Source organism: Bombus huntii, unplaced genomic scaffold (assembly GCF_024542735.1).
Source record: "Bombus huntii isolate Logan2020A unplaced genomic scaffold, iyBomHunt1.1 ctg00000062.1, whole genome shotgun sequence".
In the NCBI taxonomy this organism is placed as follows: domain Eukaryota; kingdom Metazoa; phylum Arthropoda; class Insecta; order Hymenoptera; family Apidae; genus Bombus; species Bombus huntii.
The window spans coordinates 216,579-235,855 of NW_026099323.1; the positions used below are offsets into that span (position 1 = coordinate 216,579).

The window sequence follows — 19,277 nt, forward strand, 5'->3', positions numbered from 1 at the left end:
ATTCTATCAGAATTTTAATGAAACTGTCCCTTGGGAAGGAAGAACTGATACCTTGATATCACGGTTTGTACATCCTATATATACGACAAATTTTAGAACGTTATATAACGAAGAACCAGATCGTCGTGGCCATGTGATGTGAATAAAAGGACTTGAATTTGATGATATTTTTATAATGTTAGATAACATAACTAAGTATCTTCACAGTAAGATAGGATGACATGGTTTACATGATCTTAATGTTGTTCACTCGAGTGATGATATTATAAGGAAAAGTGTAATATCACAGGTAGGATGATTCATAATTTAGAACTACTAACTCATGTATGTATTAAAAATTAAAGAAATATATTAAATTTTATAGGATATTTATGTTTAGTAACCAGTAATTCAGAGATTGGTATTCATGGTTACTATAACGAGGCTGTAGAAACGCACCCTTTCTTCTTTGCAAATGGTCCTGTATTTATGTCTAAGCCGAAACTGGAACCTCTGAATAATTTAGATTTATTCTTGTTATTTTCTAAAATACTTATCTACAGTATACCATAAGGAATGATACCGTATCGCACCTAATCAAGTGCCTTAAGAAACATCAACAGGATATCACAGTAATCCCTTATCGACTGATATGTAAGTAAAAGTTATCTGTCATTGTTATACACAATTATGTGTTAGTGTTATACACAGTTATTTATCATTTTCTATTAATTCAGTTGTAGCCACTACAATATCTATGACACTGGTAGTAATTATGAGAACAATAATGATGTGTTCTATAAGAGGAAATGATGATTAGGAACAAAAACTTACAGGTAAGTCAAAGTATATGTTATTTGCCATTTGAAAAGAAAGTTACTAACTTGGAATTTTTTGATAAATAATAATTGTGCAAAATATATTGGATTTCAAATTTGTCAAAAATTGAAATTTAAGAAGCATTGTAATAATATAACATTAATATTTTGATTTTTCAGGAGATATCATGCGGTGGATGGATAATATGTAAAAAATATTAAGCAGCATATGAATTTTCATATTGCGTAGAGATAACAAAATGAATTTTAAAAAATGTCGACATGGTAATAAGAAATAGCATCATGACAAAGAATATATAAAGACAGTTTCATTTTTTATAAATAAAAATTTGTTGTTCCAGATTTTGAAATATAGTGAAACGTTTAATTAGTATCTTAATATCTTTAAATAATTATTATTTTAGAATCAATTGTAATTGTATCATACGTACTTTTGAATTCGTGCAAGAACATATGTAATTTTGAAGTAGTTATTATTAGGAAATTGTTAGACGCGAACAGTATGCGAAAAGTTAGTATGCAGTGTAATAATTATCAATCAAAACACAAGAATTAAATTCTTGAGGAAAAAATTTCCGGAATTTCTTATTTACATGATTATAAAGAAATCCATAATAAAAAGGAGCTGCTTTCTAATACTTCTCTTCCTTGTAATGCCTACGTTAACAATAACGAGGTTCGACTTTTTGTTTTTAGAGGGATACTGGAAAATTTGAAAGTACAGTACCATTGGGAAGAAAATCACGATATTGAAAACGATATTTGCAAGTAAATTTCCAAAAAATCTGTTTTCAAATTTTCGCTTTCTATTTCACATTAAAAGAAAGGGAGGGCTGCCTTCTTTTTCTGCAAGACAAAACAAACATTCTGAATCTCGTATCAATGAATGATGTCAATAAGTTATTTTTCTTTTCAGATTGAACAATATTCCAGATTTATTCATAATTTCATACTACGCGAAGAATAGACTTTCATAGGTATATAAAGGAAATATTAAGTATAGGAAAACTCTTTTTCGTTGTAGGTGACATATGCTTCACGGTTGAACACATGTATTTTTGAACACATATAAATGAAGAAGTACTCTTATGGAGAAAAAGAATTGATACCTTCGATTGACATTAGATAATGTATATAAACTTATGAACAATCACTATCAGTTTGTATTTTAGGTGCACACGCAGATTTGTTGGAGTTCTTATAAAATGTACTTCCTGTACGAACGTTTTATTCTTCCAAATTTTACGATACTATGTCTCATATAATAACTATATGGATTAAACGTAATATAAATGATCCGAAAATAGACTCGAACGACATTAATTGTCTTTCTATTTATACCAATATCGATAATACAAGTAAAGCTGGAGCAATAGTATGCAAGAATGGACTATTTATTATTTTAAACCAAATCATAGCATATTCAGAATGCACAGTATTATCATGAAATGTAAATGAATCAGTTGTAAACGAACGATTTTACTGTAAAATCATTGCCACCTTTTTTTCATCTGAAATATAGCAGCAATGAGTACATTCTTTTAATATATAATAAAACGAGATATCTTTATAAAGTTACATATGTCATCACTGGTAACTGTTATCTCGTATGACACCAAATATACCGTTAGTATGGAATGATATTTTTATGAAGATATACTTTAATGATAGATTTTATGAATGAAACGTTATATAAGAAAAATTATCTCTTGTTATTCTATGAAGTGTAGTAGCTAATGAAGATTAATTTTACGAAGTATTAGAGCAAAAGAGAATTAAAAAATTAAAAAGATCTAAATAAGATTGTTCGTGTGGCTTAATTATCTCAATTCTGGTACACCACTTGTTACATTCTAACTAATTAGCGCTAAACAATAACTTGCAAATATTAAAGATATTAACACCTTAATATTAACACCTAAAGGTTTTCAGGAAATTTTATAATATTTGATTATTGTATATCTAGTCATTGATTGATAAAATTTCTTGTATAAGCATAGATCGAGGTTGACGTCATACGCAGATTGCATTACAGGTATCGTTTTAATTTATTTTATGGCTAGAATCATTTGAATATTATACGAATAATTATTTCCATTCGAACGATTAATAAATCACGTACCTATAAAAGATATATTATGAAAAAGACGTGACGAAACAAAAAAATATTGGAAATTCCGTTGTCATTAGATCAATTATTTTTGCAATGATTTTTATTTCCATGTAATTACATATGAAATGGGTAATTCATTAACATCTCCTCGAATCGAATATAATTCGTTACACTTCACAACGATTCAAATAATGGACGGGAAATATATAATAACTTTCCTGTCCTTGCGTTAAAATAGTACTGTACAAATCAGATGATACAGGAAATACCCAAAAAACCCAATTACATCCACATTGCATGACAGCACACTTGCAATGGATTTTTGTGATTTCAATGTCACAGACAATGACACAACTAATCAGAACACGTTCGAGGCTATAGACATTGAAATTACCGCGTGTTTAATACGTTTAAAGCATAAATCTAAATTTCACGCGATTATTTCTTTGTACATTGTGAAACTCTTAAATTATCTTAATCGAATAAATAATCCTAATGTAATAAAACATCTTGAAATAGACCTAGATATCTGAAACAGAAACTCGAAGGATAAGAAATCCTAAAAGGTACTAATCCTAAAATAACAAACTCCTAAATAATAAACAAGTGATAAAACCTGTTATAAATAATAAACCTTACCTGGAATAATCAAATCCTAACTAATCGAAAATAAAATAAGGCAAGCAATTCTTAATCTTTCAAGTAATTTTTCCGAAAACACAGAAAGATAGAGAAATTAAAAAGACGCAGCACAAATTGCAGCACAATGAAAGTTTCAGAGCGATGAATACGATCGTATTAAACTAAATAATTTTCAAAAGTGAAATTACACTGAAACGTATATCGATGATATTTGTCATTTCTACGATCTGTTTCGCTTGATCGTGCTTCTTTTCTGATGTAAATTCAATTTATAATACGAACTAAGTTTCCTTTATTATTATTAGTCCTGCGTCTTTTTAATTCGTCACTTCTTTTATTTCAGAACAATGACGGGCTCCAAGATGCTGTTCGGATGTTTGGCGTTAATTGCTTTTCTGCATCCATTAGTTCACGTTTGTACTTCGAGTAGTACAGCTCAAGGTTTGTACTTCGAGTTGTCTTTTTCCATGCACTTCAAATTCCAATACGATCTGGTCACGTGGCCTTCGTACAATTTCGAAATTTTACCTGTTTGGTAATCGTCAATGAAAAAAGAAGTTATGCGTGACCTCAACACATTGAAACAATTTTTATGATTTTTTATTTGCCGGTTGGTCAGCAAGTTAATGGAAAAATTTCACTTAACTATTCGCGTTAATTTCTTCGGTTTAACTTTTGGGAAATGCTTCGTTAGCTTCGGGAATATTCCAACGATTCGTTTTACGTACAAAATAAGCATGATAAATATTACATAACGGTAATGTAATATCGGAATATATTAAAGGTGTAATTTTGTCCGATTAATTATAATTTATTAATAATGGATTGAAAATACAGATATTAGTTAGACAGAGAAACGATGTTTGATTAACAGGAAAACTAAATGCAACGCTCGTATTTACAACAAATAACTTGACAACTATTTGGTAACTCTCTCTCTCTCTCTCTCTCTCACTAGCAACTCTAACACTCGACAACACTCGCAACTCAATTCTAACGACTCTATGCTTCGACGTCTCGATCAACTCTGAACCTCGCCAATGCATTCCTGCTCGGTCCTGCACGCACGCACGCACACGCGCGCTCACACACACACACACACACACACACACACACACACACACACACACACACACTTTTCGGCTCACATACTCTGGCCTCTTGATTGCCACTCCTTGAAATATGAAACCGTACTTCTGTTTTGACGCTGCTTATCTTTTCTCGCGTCACTGTTACTAGGCGCTCTTGGATGTAAACAAACCACAAAAAGACGGCGTACACGGTGTTTTCTAATTTCAGCCGATCTCCAATCAAAGCTATTCTACGATATTACATTATCGTATAATAATAAGCTTTTAATCGTTTAATAATAACTCGTCAAGTAGAAATTCCACACGAAGCATTGTGAAGAATAATACTTGAAGAAGATCTATGTTCTTACGAGATTGGCTGTGTACAAGAACTTTGTTGGATAGATTGTATCGTTTGACGAAAATTTTATTGTTGAAAGTTAAGAAAGTTGGAAAGAAAACCCACGCTGTCTCGAAGATATCTTGTTTTTCAGATGCTGTAAATTGACAAATAACTAGATATTAGTATTGACATTATTTGATGTCATATCTGACCTTAAAGTATAAATAAAATCAATCTAGGAATTAATGAAATTTCAAACATTTTTTCTAAGAAAACAGAAGTTTTGTTCCTCCTAATGAGTATCACATGATGCAATAGAAAAATAATTTGACATTGAAAATCGTGTCAAGATCAATTTCGAAGCTATAAAATCGTCTTAAAAAAACGCCGTGATAAAAAATTTTTTGACACCTTGTACAAAGGTGTATATCAACGTAAGTGTACCTGTATGTCTATATTCGAGATTATTTATCTATTCAAGATAGCAAAGTAAAAATACTATATAGAGGATTTAATTAATGTGTATATCAACACATATTCTCGATAATACGATAATACAATAATATTCTCGATATACGTACGCGCGTGATAGAAGGTCGTTCGGGGAAAAATGTTCATGACACCGATATAAAAATACCATATGGAGGACATAATTAATGTGTCGATCAACGTATATATCATTATATGTAATTATATCATTATTATCAATATTATATATAATTATTATATTATTATTATCATTATATGTAATTATATCATTATTATCAATATTATATATAATTATTATATTATTATTATCATTATATGTAATTATATCATTATATGTGCATTTGGCAAATAATATTTGACATCTGGAAGCGACATGTTATTTATCTATTCAAGATAGCAAAGTAGAAATAGCATATAGAGGATTTAATTAATGTGTGGATCAACGTATGTATCACTATATGTAACAATAATATTGACTGTATATGTACGCGTGTAATAGAAGATTTTCGGTTTACAATGTTTATGACACTGATATAAAAATACCATATAGAGGATTTAATTAACGTGTATATCTATGTATATATCTGTAATATCGTGATATAATATATTTACAAGAAATGGATGATAAGAAATTAGTAATAATTCACAAAAAAGGATATCGTAGTAGAAATATTATAAAAAAACATTTTCTGTTTTAGTGTAGAGTTACTCCTTCTTACAGACAGTGTCGTACAAATCTGTACGTCTCTGAGAAAATGTAGGTATCTGAGCCCTTACTTCCTCAACAACTTTTAGATCTGATAGAAAAAAGAAACATACGAAGTAATAAGTAATGCTTACTAATAAATTCAACAAATACAGAGGAAGATGGCTAAATCGATAAATTAACGAGACTAAAAATTAATTACATCATGGATCTCTCGCTTTTAATTTTAAGCTGTAAATTACCGATATCGGTGACTTTTTTTTTTATTTATTTATTTGTTGAAATTTTTTTTTCTTTTTTTTTTTTTTGATATCGGTGACTGCCATATTCTCTTGAGTTTCCAAATCGTAAAGAATCTTTCCCCAGGGATTGGTCAACTGTGTATGTCCCCATGCGACGTAACTTGCTTAAGGAACACGAGCCGGTGATATGCAGGCAACGTATAATTGATTATCATTCGCTCTGGAACGCTGAAGTAATGACCAGTGCAGTGGTCCAGTGGTCATATTGAATGCCGCTGGATATATCAGCATTTGGCAACCTAACCCAGAGAAGCAGGAAATATGAAGCCACCGAATACCAATTAACTTCGTAGTTGCACGGTTCACATTCCATCATTTCTGAATATGCGAGGACAGTCCTCTTATTGTGCTTTTAATTCTTTTAGTTGTTTCATTTTCAGCAAATATACTGGTTTTTTAAATTAAGCTTCTTTTTATACAGAGTTACAGATTATATTAATTTTATATAGAATATATTTAAGAAAGATATTTAATTTTTTGCTAGTTAAGTATTGATCGATTAAGTTACTGTACCTTTGTTCCGATAAATGCGTGCCATTTCCTCGAATCTAATATCACAGCAAATGCCAATACCTATTTTGCAGCCCTTCACATCGAACGTCGTTAGGGAGTTACCAGGACTGAGTGAATCACTCTCTCGAAAAGTAATCTTATTAGGAATGTCGATGTCGAATAGATGTACCTAATAACATAAAAATGTGGTCGCTAATTCTATTGCTGCAACTTTTGTAATTTAATATCAAAGTTACCAACTCCTAAACTTTAATTATTTTTTATTTAATAACTGACAGCGTTTTTATCACTTTCTTTTATTAAAAAATCTTATCATTTAATAATGTTTAAAAAGGAGAAAAAATAAGTATAATAATATTTTAAGTATGTGAAAAATTTATATTACACATTACAACAAAAATGGGCGTTTCCCGTATCATAACGTTATCTATAAACCGTAAATTATAGAATTGGTTATAGTATACGTATGTACATATGTATATTCCTAAATTATTCCTAGATAGAGTCACTTTCTTCGCCCCAATATTTTCAAATTCAAAGCCATAAAGGAATATATTACTTACCTTTCGGTGTTTTGCTATCAAAGTTCCATCGGGACCCCAAATAGTACAGGTATTGTACAATTTATCGCCCTCTATTTCAGGCATCGTACCACCAACTACATAGATGTTGTTTTCTTTAGCTGCGTTCGATGAAGCAACGCTCGTTTCACCATCAGGAATACTCTCGGCGTATTTTCGAAAGTACTCTGCATTGCAATATTTCAATTAATGAAAAATAACTGTCTTTTGTTCCAACCATAAATTAAATTGAAATGTTTGTCAGTTTTTTATTTTTTAAATTATTAAAATAACTAAGTTTTATATTTCGACTTAATTAAATATGCAATTACTTAGCTAATAGTATATATAATAAATTGTTTCTACAGGTTCAAAATGAAAAATGAATATTTAGAAATATTTAATTACGACAATGCTATTTGTGTTAGCATCAGTGGCTTGTTACTCAACGACTTTGCTAGTACTTTTTGAAACATAAAGTTAGTTTTCAATTAACACTTATACTAGAGGCGGAATTATAAATGCAAAATAATTGATAATACTAATTTATAAGTACCTAATTATTAGTATCTTAAAAAATATATTTATACAAAAATCACGATAATCATGAAAATGGGGAAATCCTATATTCTCGAATCAATTCACAATTTATTTTGTATATTAATTAGATTCCGCGCTCATCAGTACGTACTCACTGGCGAGATCGAGAAAATGTATCGGCAATTCCTCGTACGACCAGAGGATCGGAAATATCAAAGGATATTATGGCGCAGCGCGAGTGGAGAAACAGAAACATATGAGCTTAACACCGTAATACTCTTATCATAGAAATAGAAGCAGTCCTCAATTCCCGCCCGCTAACTCCTATCTCCACCGATCCAAATGATCTCCTAGCCCTCACTCCCGGACATTTCCTCATTGGCGATTCATTAATGTGCTTACGTGATCGAGATTTCAGAGACATTCCATCGAACCGACTCTCCAAATGGCAGCATATCCAACAGCTTAAACAACATTTTTGGAACCGCTGGCATAAGGAGTATTTGAACGAGCTAACCAACCGCAATAAATGGAGCAAGGGTGGACACAGCATCCAAAAGGGCACAATCGTCATCCTCAGAGAGGACAACGTTCCCTCCATGCATTGGCCTCTGGGCCGAGTTATCAAGGTTCATTCAGGCGCCGATGGTGTCATCCGGACAGCTACAGTTCAGACGGCAAAGAGCATTTTGGATCGGGGCGTCAAAAGGCTTGTCCCACTGCCAATTCAACCCGATCTCGAGAAACCCGAACAACTAGCCACCGAGCCGAAATAAGATGGGAACTTCAACCACACCTCGCTAGTTTGATCGGTACCCTCTCAACGGGGGGAGAATGTTACGCCATGCGGCTTACCATAGGTCATATTCTTAACTATCGATCGCGGCACTATAATGTCGCAGACGGATCGTCGCGTCTGCCCGGCAAACAAACATTGTAGTGGCAAGCGCATGGTTCATTAAGCAGGGCGACTTCCAGAAACGTCGACTCGTGGCCCGTATTTTACCTCGCAGTAAAAGAATGTGGCGTGATCCGAACGTAGTGGGGGTCGCCTTCCAGAAAAAACGAAAAAAATCGAAAGGCGTTCAGAACTTTTCGAGAAGTCGAACCGTCAACACATGTGGTATGTCGCGCATTACTTATCAACCAAAACGCAGTTACATTTTTTTTGTTCCATTTATATCTTTCTAGTTAATAAGTTGTTGAAATAAACATTAATTTATTTGTGTTAATTCTGTGGAATTTCATTGAACTACCCTTATTATCATAATCGAAATAAGGGGATCGATCAGTTCGTGGCGTCGATTATTTAATCGTAACGGGAACTTACAACTCTCGTTGACGTGCTATCTCGCGATCGCGTCTCTCCGCGAACGGTCGAAACAAAATGATTCACTAAAAACTGTCCTGAATTCCTAAGAATTTATTTACCGCAAAACTGACAAAGTGTTTATTTAAAACATGAGGTTGAAGGTAGTCCTTTTCTTTCATTTCATTCATTTTCATTTTCTTTCTTAAGTATGGCTAACACAATATCTAATCAATTAAAATTTTATATTTTTACGTGAAAAGTTTCTTTAGATAATTATTATCAACATGATGACTAACTCTTACGGATTAATACGTGTCTGTAGGGCAATCCGGTGGACTTGATCGGCTTTTTACTTCGAAAGTTGAGTAATCGGTGTCGCTTTCTTACGCATCTTTGAACTGTATAAATGTTTTAAAATTGTTTGATCCAGAATGTACCACACCGGACAATCAAGAAGGCAGGTGCCTTGACTACAGAAAATGTAAACCTCTGCAAGAAATATGGCAGATACAGTACCGTACAGCCACCGATTTTTATAGACGATCAGTGTGCAGATACCAGGTCAATGTTACGATCGTTTGCTGTCCGAACGATCCAAACAAAGAGAAGAGAGAAATTTTAATAAAAACTGTGTATAAGTATAAGGCTTTGCGACCACCATACTGTGGTTTTAGCAACGTCTCTCATACCAGGGTGGTCGATGGTAAACCAGCTGAACTTGGTACGTTTTATGTCTTTCTTTCCGATTAATAATAAGCCATTTACTGCAAAGCATGAACTTTAAAGGCATTAAACAGCACATCAATGTACATTTCAATTAGACTAAATAATAATGCTATGATTTTATCGGTAGTAACTTTACTTATTAACTTGAATTATTTCTTTCTTTTACTTCATGTTAGGAAGAGTATCTTTTTGCTTGAAATAAAAAATTGATATAGGAGTAATAATATGGATAGAGATCAAAAACTGTTAGGGCAGAAATTACACGTTTGAACTTTATAGTTCAGTATAGTTCAAATAGAAATTATATAGAATTATTTAATAATTTGTATTCCACTGGAATAAAAATTTAATTTCTGTCTTTATCAAATCTCTATTTCAGAGTATTTGTACGTATGTACTTATCGTCTGCTGTATGATCGAATATCGAATAGGTAATAATCGTTGTTACTCGTTATGTGAGAAAAAATTATGTATATTCACAACTATGACTATTGCATTTTAGGCGCTTGGCCATGGATCGCTGCATTAGGTTTTCGTAATCCCCGAAACCCAGACAAACCACTATGGAAGTGCGGAGGTTCCCTGATATCGGCTAGGCATGTTTTAACCGCAGCACATTGTGCACATATGGATGGAATAGAAAACATACACAATCATAATATTGCCATTCTTAGATAGGTGGAGGAGGTGCCATTTTCGAGTAAGTCCTCAAATATATATATATATGCTATTGAGTATTACTGAAGTATCATATCCTGAAATTTCTTACTGTACACATATATTGTGTCATAAAGCGTGTACAATTCTTTCTCATACTTTTGGTCATTCGTTTCCTGCATTTTCATTTATTTTTTTATTTTTCAGGGTACGTATATCCCATTTGTACGAAAGAGCAACTTCGTCGGCTATAACCCCCTTGTTGCTGGATGGGGAGCGTTAAGATATAGCAAGTGATATCAATTTTATAATAAAATTAAACAGTTCCAGTCTTAAATATCTTTCTCATTTTCTTCGTAGGACGACCACGACCTAATGCATTAATGGAAGTACAAATGCCAGTGATTAAGAACGCCGAATGCAAAATAGCTTATTCCAAATTTCCTAATGCACCTGATATCACTGATGGTATAATATGCGCCGAACATGCTCAGGGTGGAGAGGATTCTTGTACGGTAATTAAGTTACAGAGTTACTACAAACTATACGGTATCTGAAGACACGTCAATTCAAATTAACATCAAATCGACGTCTTAAACATTAAAAATAATAGATAAACACAATTTAATAGTTTTGCCCACTTCTCACACCTCGTTATGGTATTTAATCTAATTTCCTTCTAATCTTAGTTTTGCTCAAAATACATATAACATGTACGTTATAAATTGGAGTATTTCAATACACAAATCAATAGAAGATTATTACTGTATATAAGTATAATTTCAATGCAATTCGATCGATATATTTCAGTATCTTTGATTAAAAATTTAACGATCCTTTCAGGCTGACCGTGGCGGACCACTGCTGATACAACATGAATTAACCTCGTATTTAATAGGTATTGTGTCTTATGCTTATAAGTGTGGCACAGCTGGGTATCCCAGCGTTTACACTAGGGTCACATCGTACCTTGACTTCATTCTCCAAGCGATGCAATAATATGATATTACTGTTCCATAAATATCATTGTGTAAAAAACGTAAAGTTGGATTTTCTTATTGTGGAGATAAGAAACAGCTCAAATTTACATTGTTTTGTACGTTACAAATTATAGGCTTAAAATGTACGAAATGTAACTTTGAAACGACACTAATTTTTTACGCACGATAAACCTCCACGACTTAGGTATGTAAAGATGATAAACGTATATTAATTCTATTAATTTGGTAATAATAAACCAACTTTCTGAGAAGTTCTGTAAATTTCGTTTCTGTTGTATCAAGAGAATAATGGAATATTCCACTTAGATCGTATACTTCTTGTATGTACGTACAAAATTTTCCGGCTAATCTAAAACACTTCATAAGATAGAGAGCTTCTGAAAATTCGGACACAGAGAGTGCATAAAATACAAGATAAGTCTCGTGTCTTTCAAAATTATTTTTTATTCGCTAAAAACGTCCTGTGTACTCATGCAATCACATGCAACCTCGAAACTTCACTTATTTTTTATCACTTTCCAATTCAATACACAGTTTCTGCATTTTTGACTATATGTAAGAGAAATTTCCATTCAGCCAAAGGTGTACTTACAGATTATAGATTCCTATACGACTCTCAGTAAAAATTTATCCGCACTCCAGATAGTTAAAACTTCTGTCGACCGTATTGATCCATCTGCACTCTTCGTATGACGTCAATATCTGTTCAGTGCTGCTGCGCAGGTTTCTTTGTGTTACGTCAATTCGTTTGTGACCGTTGCGCGAGTAATGGCGCTTTGCAATGGTGATTTGCAGGAAAACAGTGCAGGATGCTGTGATTCGTTTCTTGTGGTCGGAGGTTATGTTTGATGCCTATATTTATCAAAGATTTAATGCACATTATGGAGAAAGTGTTTTGTCACGAAGTGTGTTTGAATGGGCACAAAAGTTCAAAGAAGATCGCACAAGTGTTATGAAAAAACAGCTGGACGCCCGTCCACATCCACGATGACAACATTGAACGTGCTCATGAACTTATGCTCTATGGAATAGACGAGTGACACTGGATAATGTGGCAAATCATTTGCAAATCAGCCACGGCTCTGCTTATGCAATAGTGCACGACAGATTTGGATTTTAAAAAGTTTGTGCGAGATGGATGCCGAAAAAGCTGATGAAAAGGTGAAGACGACGATGCATTCGTGGTTCGCAGCTCAGCCCAAAACATTTTTTAATGAGAAAATATAAAGGTCCTTCGGCAAATGGACAAAGTGTATACAGAAATCGAGTGATTATGTCAAAAAATGATGTATGTCTTTTTTGACAATTGCTTAAAATAAATTCTACACCGACAGAGCGGGTAACTTTTTACTCACCCTCGTAAGACACTTAAATTTCCAATCTCTTATGATGAATAAAAGAGCTTATACTATTAAATCTAATTGTATTTTGTTGCATGAGAGTACACGTGTATGTGATGTACATTACCTTTATATCCCCTTGAACGCTTCAATATTGCGCATATATACTATATTTTGTACAGCTTCTATAAAATTTCGTATGTTTGTTTAGGCTGTTAATCTAGAGGCTGGAGTACAAAGAAGTGGCACAATGATGTGGGCTGATGACATTTATAATTATCAAGGAATCACCCCTACATTCGCTCAGGTATATATCGTTGACTATAATGTATTTAACATATATGATTGTTAGAATATTAATAATTAATTTTTAATTCTATCAGAATTTTAATGAAACTGTCCCTTGGGAAGGAAGAACTGATACCTTGATATCACGGTTTGTACATCCTATATATACGACAAATTTTAGAACGTTATATAACGAAGAACCAGATCGTCGTGGCCATGTGATGTGAATAAAAGGACTTGAATTTGATGATATTTTTATAATGTTAGATAACATAACTAAGTATCTTCACAGTAAGATAGGATGACATGGTTTACATGATCTTAATGTTGTTCACTCGAGTGATGATATTATAAGGAAAAGTGTAATATCACAGGTAGGATGATTCATAATTTAGAACTACTAACTCATGTATGTATTAAAAATTAAAGAAATATATTAAATTTTATAGGATATTTATGTTTAGTAACCAGTAATTCAGAGATTGGTATTCATGGTTACTATAACGAGGCTGTAGAAACGCACCCTTTCTTCTTTGCAAATGGTCCTGTATTTATGTCTAAGCCGAAACTGGAACCTCTGAATAATTTAGATTTATTCTTGTTATTTTCTAAAATACTTATCTACAGTATACCATAAGGAATGATACCGTATCGCACCTAATCAAGTGCCTTAAGAAACATCAACAGGATATCACAGTAATCCCTTATCGACTGATATGTAAGTAAAAGTTATCTGTCATTGTTATACACAATTATGTGTTAGTGTTATACACAGTTATTTATCATTTTCTATTAATTCAGTTGTAGCCACTACAATATCTATGACACTGGTAGTAATTATGAGAACAATAATGATGTGTTCTATAAGAGGAAATGATGATTAGGAACAAAAACTTACAGGTAAGTCAAAGTATATGTTATTTGCCATTTGAAAAGAAAGTTACTAACTTGGAATTTTTTGATAAATAATAATTGTGCAAAATATATTGGATTTCAAATTTGTCAAAAATTGAAATTTAAGAAGCATTGTAATAATATAACATTAATATTTTGATTTTTCAGGAGATATCATGCGGTGGATGGATAATATGTAAAAAATATTAAGCAGCATATGAATTTTCATATTGCGTAGAGATAACAAAATGAATTTTAAAAAATGTCGACATGGTAATAAGAAATAGCATCATGACAAAGAATATATAAAGACAGTTTCATTTTTTATAAATAAAAATTTGTTGTTCCAGATTTTGAAATATAGTGAAACGTTTAATTAGTATCTTAATATCTTTAAATAATTATTATTTTAGAATCAATTGTAATTGTATCATACGTACTTTTGAATTCGTGCAAGAACATATGTAATTTTGAAGTAGTTATTATTAGGAAATTGTTAGACGCGAACAGTATGCGAAAAGTTAGTATGCAGTGTAATAATTATCAATCAAAACACAAGAATTAAATTCTTGAGGAAAAAATTTCCGGAATTTCTTATTTACATGATTATAAAGAAATCCATAATAAAAAGGAGCTGCTTTCTAATACTTCTCTTCCTTGTAATGCCTACGTTAACAATAACGAGGTTCGACTTTTTGTTTTTAGAGGGATACTGGAAAATTTGAAAGTACAGTACCATTGGGAAGAAAATCACGATATTGAAAACGATATTTGCAAGTAAATTTCCAAAAAATCTGTTTTCAAATTTTCGCTTTCTATTTCACATTAAAAGAAAGGGAGGGCTGCCTTCTTTTTCTGCAAGACAAAACAAACATTCTGAATCTCGTATCAATGAATGATGTCAATAAGTTATTTTTCTTTTCAGATTGAACAATATTCCAGATTTATTCATAATTTCATACTACGCGAAGAATAGACTTTCATAGGTATATAAAGGAAATATTAAGTATAGGAAAACTCTTTTTCGTTGTAGGTGACATATGCTTCACGGTTGAACACATGTATTTTTGAACACATATAAATGAAGAAGTACTCTTATGGAGAAAAAGAATTGATACCTTCGATTGACATTAGATAATGTATATAAACTTATGAACAATCACTATCAGTTTGTATTTTAGGTGCACACGCAGATTTGTTGGAGTTCTTATAAAATGTACTTCCTGTACGAACGTTTTATTCTTCCAAATTTTACGATACTATGTCTCATATAATAACTATATGGATTAAACGTAATATAAATGATCCGAAAATAGACTCGAACGACATTAATTGTCTTTCTATTTATACCAATATCGATAATACAAGTAAAGCTGGAGCAATAGTATGCAAGAATGGACTATTTATTATTTTAAACCAAATCATAGCATATTCAGAATGCACAGTATTATCATGAAATGTAAATGAATCAGTTGTAAACGAACGATTTTACTTTAAAATCATTGCCACCTTTTTTTCATCTGAAATATAGCAGCAATGAGTACATTCTTTTAATATATAATAAAACGAGATATCTTTATAAAGTTACATATGTCATCACTGGTAACTGTTATCTCGTATGACACCAAATATACCGTTAGTATGGAATGATATTTTTATGAAGATATACTTTAATGATAGATTTTATGAATGAAACGTTATATAAGAAAAATTATCTCTTGTTATTCTATGAAGTGTAGTAGCTAATGAAGATTAATTTTACGAAGTATTAGAGCAAAAGAGAATTAAAAAATTAAAAAGATCTAAATAAGATTGTTCGTGTGGCTTAATTATCTCAATTCTGGTACACCACTTGTTACATTCTAACTAATTAGCGCTAAACAATAACTTGCAAATATTAAAGATATTAACACCTTAATATTAACACCTAAAGGTTTTCAGGAAATTTTATAATATTTGATTATTGTATATCTAGTCATTGATTGATAAAATTTCTTGTATAAGCATAGATCGAGGTTGACGTCATACGCAGATTGCATTACAGGTATCGTTTTAATTTATTTTATGGCTAGAATCATTTGAATATTATACGAATAATTATTTCCATTCGAACGATTAATAAATCACGTACCTATAAAAGATATATTATGAAAAAGACGTGACGAAACAAAAAAATATTGGAAATTCCGTTGTCATTAGATCAATTATTTTTGCAATGATTTTTATTTCCATGTAATTACATATGAAATGGGTAATTCATTAACATCTCCTCGAATCGAATATAATTCGTTACACTTCACAACGATTCAAATAATGGACGGGAAATATATAATAACTTTCCTGTCCTTGCGTTAAAATAGTACTGTACAAATCAGATGATACAGGAAATACCCAAAAAACCCAATTACATCCACATTGCATGACAGCACACTTGCAATGGATTTTTGTGATTTCAATGTCACAGACAATGACACAACTAATCAGAACACGTTCGAGGCTATAGACATTGAAATTACCGCGTGTTTAATACGTTTAAAGCATAAATCTAAATTTCACGCGATTATTTCTTTGTACATTGTGAAACTCTTAAATTATCTTAATCGAATAAATAATCCTAATGTAATAAAACATCTTGAAATAGACCTAGATATCTGAAACAGAAACTCGAAGGATAAGAAATCCTAAAAGGTACTAATCCTAAAATAACAAACTCCTAAATAATAAACAAGTGATAAAACCTGTTATAAATAATAAACCTTACCTGGAATAATCAAATCCTAACTAATCGAAAATAAAATAAGGCAAACAATTCTTAATCTTTCAAGTAATTTTTCCGAAAACACAGAAAGATAGAGAAATTAAAAAGACGCAGCACAAATTGCAGCACAATGAAAGTTTCAGAGCGATGAATACGATCGTATTAAACTAAATAATTTTCAAAAGTGAAATTACACTGAAACGTATATCGATGATATTTGTCATTTCTACGATCTGTTTCGCTTGATCGTGCTTCTTTTCTGATGTAAATTCAATTTATAATACGAACTAAGTTTCCTTTATTATTATTAGTCCTGCGTCTTTTTAATTCGTCACTTCTTTTATTTCAGAACAATGACGGGCTCCAAGATGCTGTTCGGATGTTTGGCGTTAATTGCTTTTCTGCATCCATTAGTTCACGTTTGTACTTCGAGTAGTACAGCTCAAGGTTTGTACTTCGAGTTGTCTTTTTCCATGCACTTCAAATTCCAATACGATCTGGTCACGTGGCCTTCGTACAATTTCGAAATTTTACCTGTTTGGTAATCGTCAATGAAAAAAGAAGTTATGCGTGACCTCAACACATTGAAACAATTTTTATGATTTTTTATTTGCCGGTTGGTCAGCAAGTTAATGGAAAAATTTCACTTAACTATTCGCGTTAATTTCTTCGGTTTAACTTTTGGGAAATGCTTCGTTAGCTTCGGGAATATTCCAACGATTCGTTTTACGTACAAAATAAGCATGATAAATATTACATAACGGTAATGTAATATCGGAATATATTAAAGGTGTAATTTTGTCCGATTAATTATAATTTATTAATAATGGATTGAAAATACAGATATTAGTTAGACAGAGAAACGATGTTTGATTAACAGGAAAACTAAATGCAACGCTCGTATTTACAACAAATAACTTGACAACTATTTGGTAACTCTCTCTCTCTCTCTCTCACTAGCAACTCTAACACTCGACAACACTCGCAACTCAATTCTAACGACTCTATGCTTCGACGTCTCGATCAACTCTGATTCTCGCAACACGCACACTTTTCGGTTCGCCTTGAATAGCGAAACCGTCCTTCTTCTAACGTTGTCTATTGTTTCCCTCATACCTATGTAAGAACTACCAACTACGTGCCTTTAGTCACGTAGGCACTCTTAAATGTAAACGAACCACAAAAAGACGGCGTACACGGTTTTTCTATTTTCAGCCGATCTCCAATCAAAGCTATTCTACGATATTACAATCGGCCTTTCCTGACAATCACATCTGCCCTCAGATGTGCTCATCAGCGCCGCTCGCACTTACATCACTATCGTCAGCATTCCACCATTTCATGTGATCGGCTGCCGTGGAAGTTGTACGTGGCCCTTCGTGCTCCCCCTCTCGCTGCACTATGTATCGGTCATTTCGCAGGACATTTATCACCCGATACGGTCCAAGAAACTTCGGATGCAGCTTTAGCCCGGGACCCCTCTGCATCCTCTCGATTGCCACTAGATCTCCCGTCCTGTATGCTGTCGCATTCTTGCGTCTCCTGTTATACGCCCGCATGTTTCGGATTTGGATCTCCTCAATCCGTCTCTTTGCGTCCGCACGCAGCTGATCTCGTTCCTCTTGGAACACCGCGGCCTGTTCGTCCTCGATGCTACTGCTCCTCTTTCGCTCTTCCTCTATCTTCCTCTCCGTTGTTTGTTTACCCATTTCACTCTTGTCAGGGGCTTTGATGCGAAAAGCAAAATTTCATATGATCTCACCAATTTCGGATGTCAGTCAAATCAGTCAAATCAGTCAAATAATAAGTTCGCGTTAATATACACGTTCGATTTTTGAAAAGCTTGTTCAATTTAATAAGAGTCTTGGTAACAGGCTTATGTTTTTAGACCTAATTGGTTGTTTTCATTTACAAGTACCTCGTGTTAAAGTACTCATAAAATGACATTAAAATCAGAAAACTAATAACTGAAAGATTATCATTTTTCCTCTGTGGTAGTTTATATATAACATAATGCAACTAACATGTCACGATTAATGCAAAATAAATAAATTACTAATATAGACATTTTTTTAGTAATTTGTATAATCGTGAAACGAATTGGACTTTCTAAAGGCAAATATTAAAGGAAACATGGAATTGATGCCAAATCTATCACAAATATTATTTATACTACTTATTTGCGCCGTCTGAAGCTTTATACTA

The 19,277-nt window shown here is 32.5% G+C and overlaps 2 protein-coding genes and 1 long non-coding RNA gene across 9 annotated transcripts in view; 1 reads left to right on the forward strand and 2 right to left on the reverse strand.

The window, feature by feature from the left end:
• Positions 1–12,581, forward strand: part of LOC126876035 (venom serine protease Bi-VSP-like) — a 44,962-nt gene extending 32,381 nt beyond the window's left edge. For 4 of the 7 annotated variants that reach the window (XR_007693884.1, XR_007693880.1, XR_007693885.1 and 1 more), the window contains one exon: positions 12,387–12,581. The gene's annotated coding sequence lies outside the window, so the exon portion shown is untranslated. Of the gene's footprint in view, positions 1–10,187; positions 11,977–12,386 lie in introns of those variants that run through there. The other 3 variants (XR_007693886.1, XR_007693878.1, XR_007693881.1) reach the window with 3 other exon arrangements.
• On the reverse strand, positions 2,999–18,799 carry LOC126876053 (uncharacterized). The gene is made up of 2 exons (XR_007693912.1): positions 17,725–18,799; positions 2,999–4,245 (listed from the first exon to the last, which is right to left on the reverse strand). It is a non-coding gene; the product is annotated as an uncharacterized LOC126876053 (long non-coding RNA).
• LOC126876040 (omega-amidase NIT2-A-like) lies at positions 5,839–12,428 on the reverse strand. The gene is made up of 4 exons (XM_050638957.1): positions 12,385–12,428; positions 7,560–7,744; positions 6,997–7,165; positions 5,839–6,722 (listed from the first exon to the last, which is right to left on the reverse strand). The coding sequence occupies exons 2-4, from the start codon at positions 7,641–7,643 to the stop codon at positions 6,589–6,591; spliced, it is 387 nt and encodes a 128-aa protein (XP_050494914.1). The 5' UTR covers positions 7,644–7,744; positions 12,385–12,428; the 3' UTR covers positions 5,839–6,588.
• Positions 18,800–19,277: the final 478 nt, after the last annotated feature.

Coding starts and splice junctions, on each gene's coding strand:
- LOC126876040 (XM_050638957.1), bottom strand. CDS start 7,643: ATGCCTGAAATAGAGGGCGATAAATTGTACAATACCTGTACTATTTGG. Junction 7,166..7,559: donor TGATAGCAAAACACCGAAAG/GTAAGTAATATA, acceptor TTATGTTATTAG/GTACATCTATTCGACATCGA. Junction 6,723..6,996: donor ACGCATTTATCGGAACAAAG/GTACAGTAACTT, acceptor TCTCTGGGTTAG/GTTGCCAAATGCTGATATAT.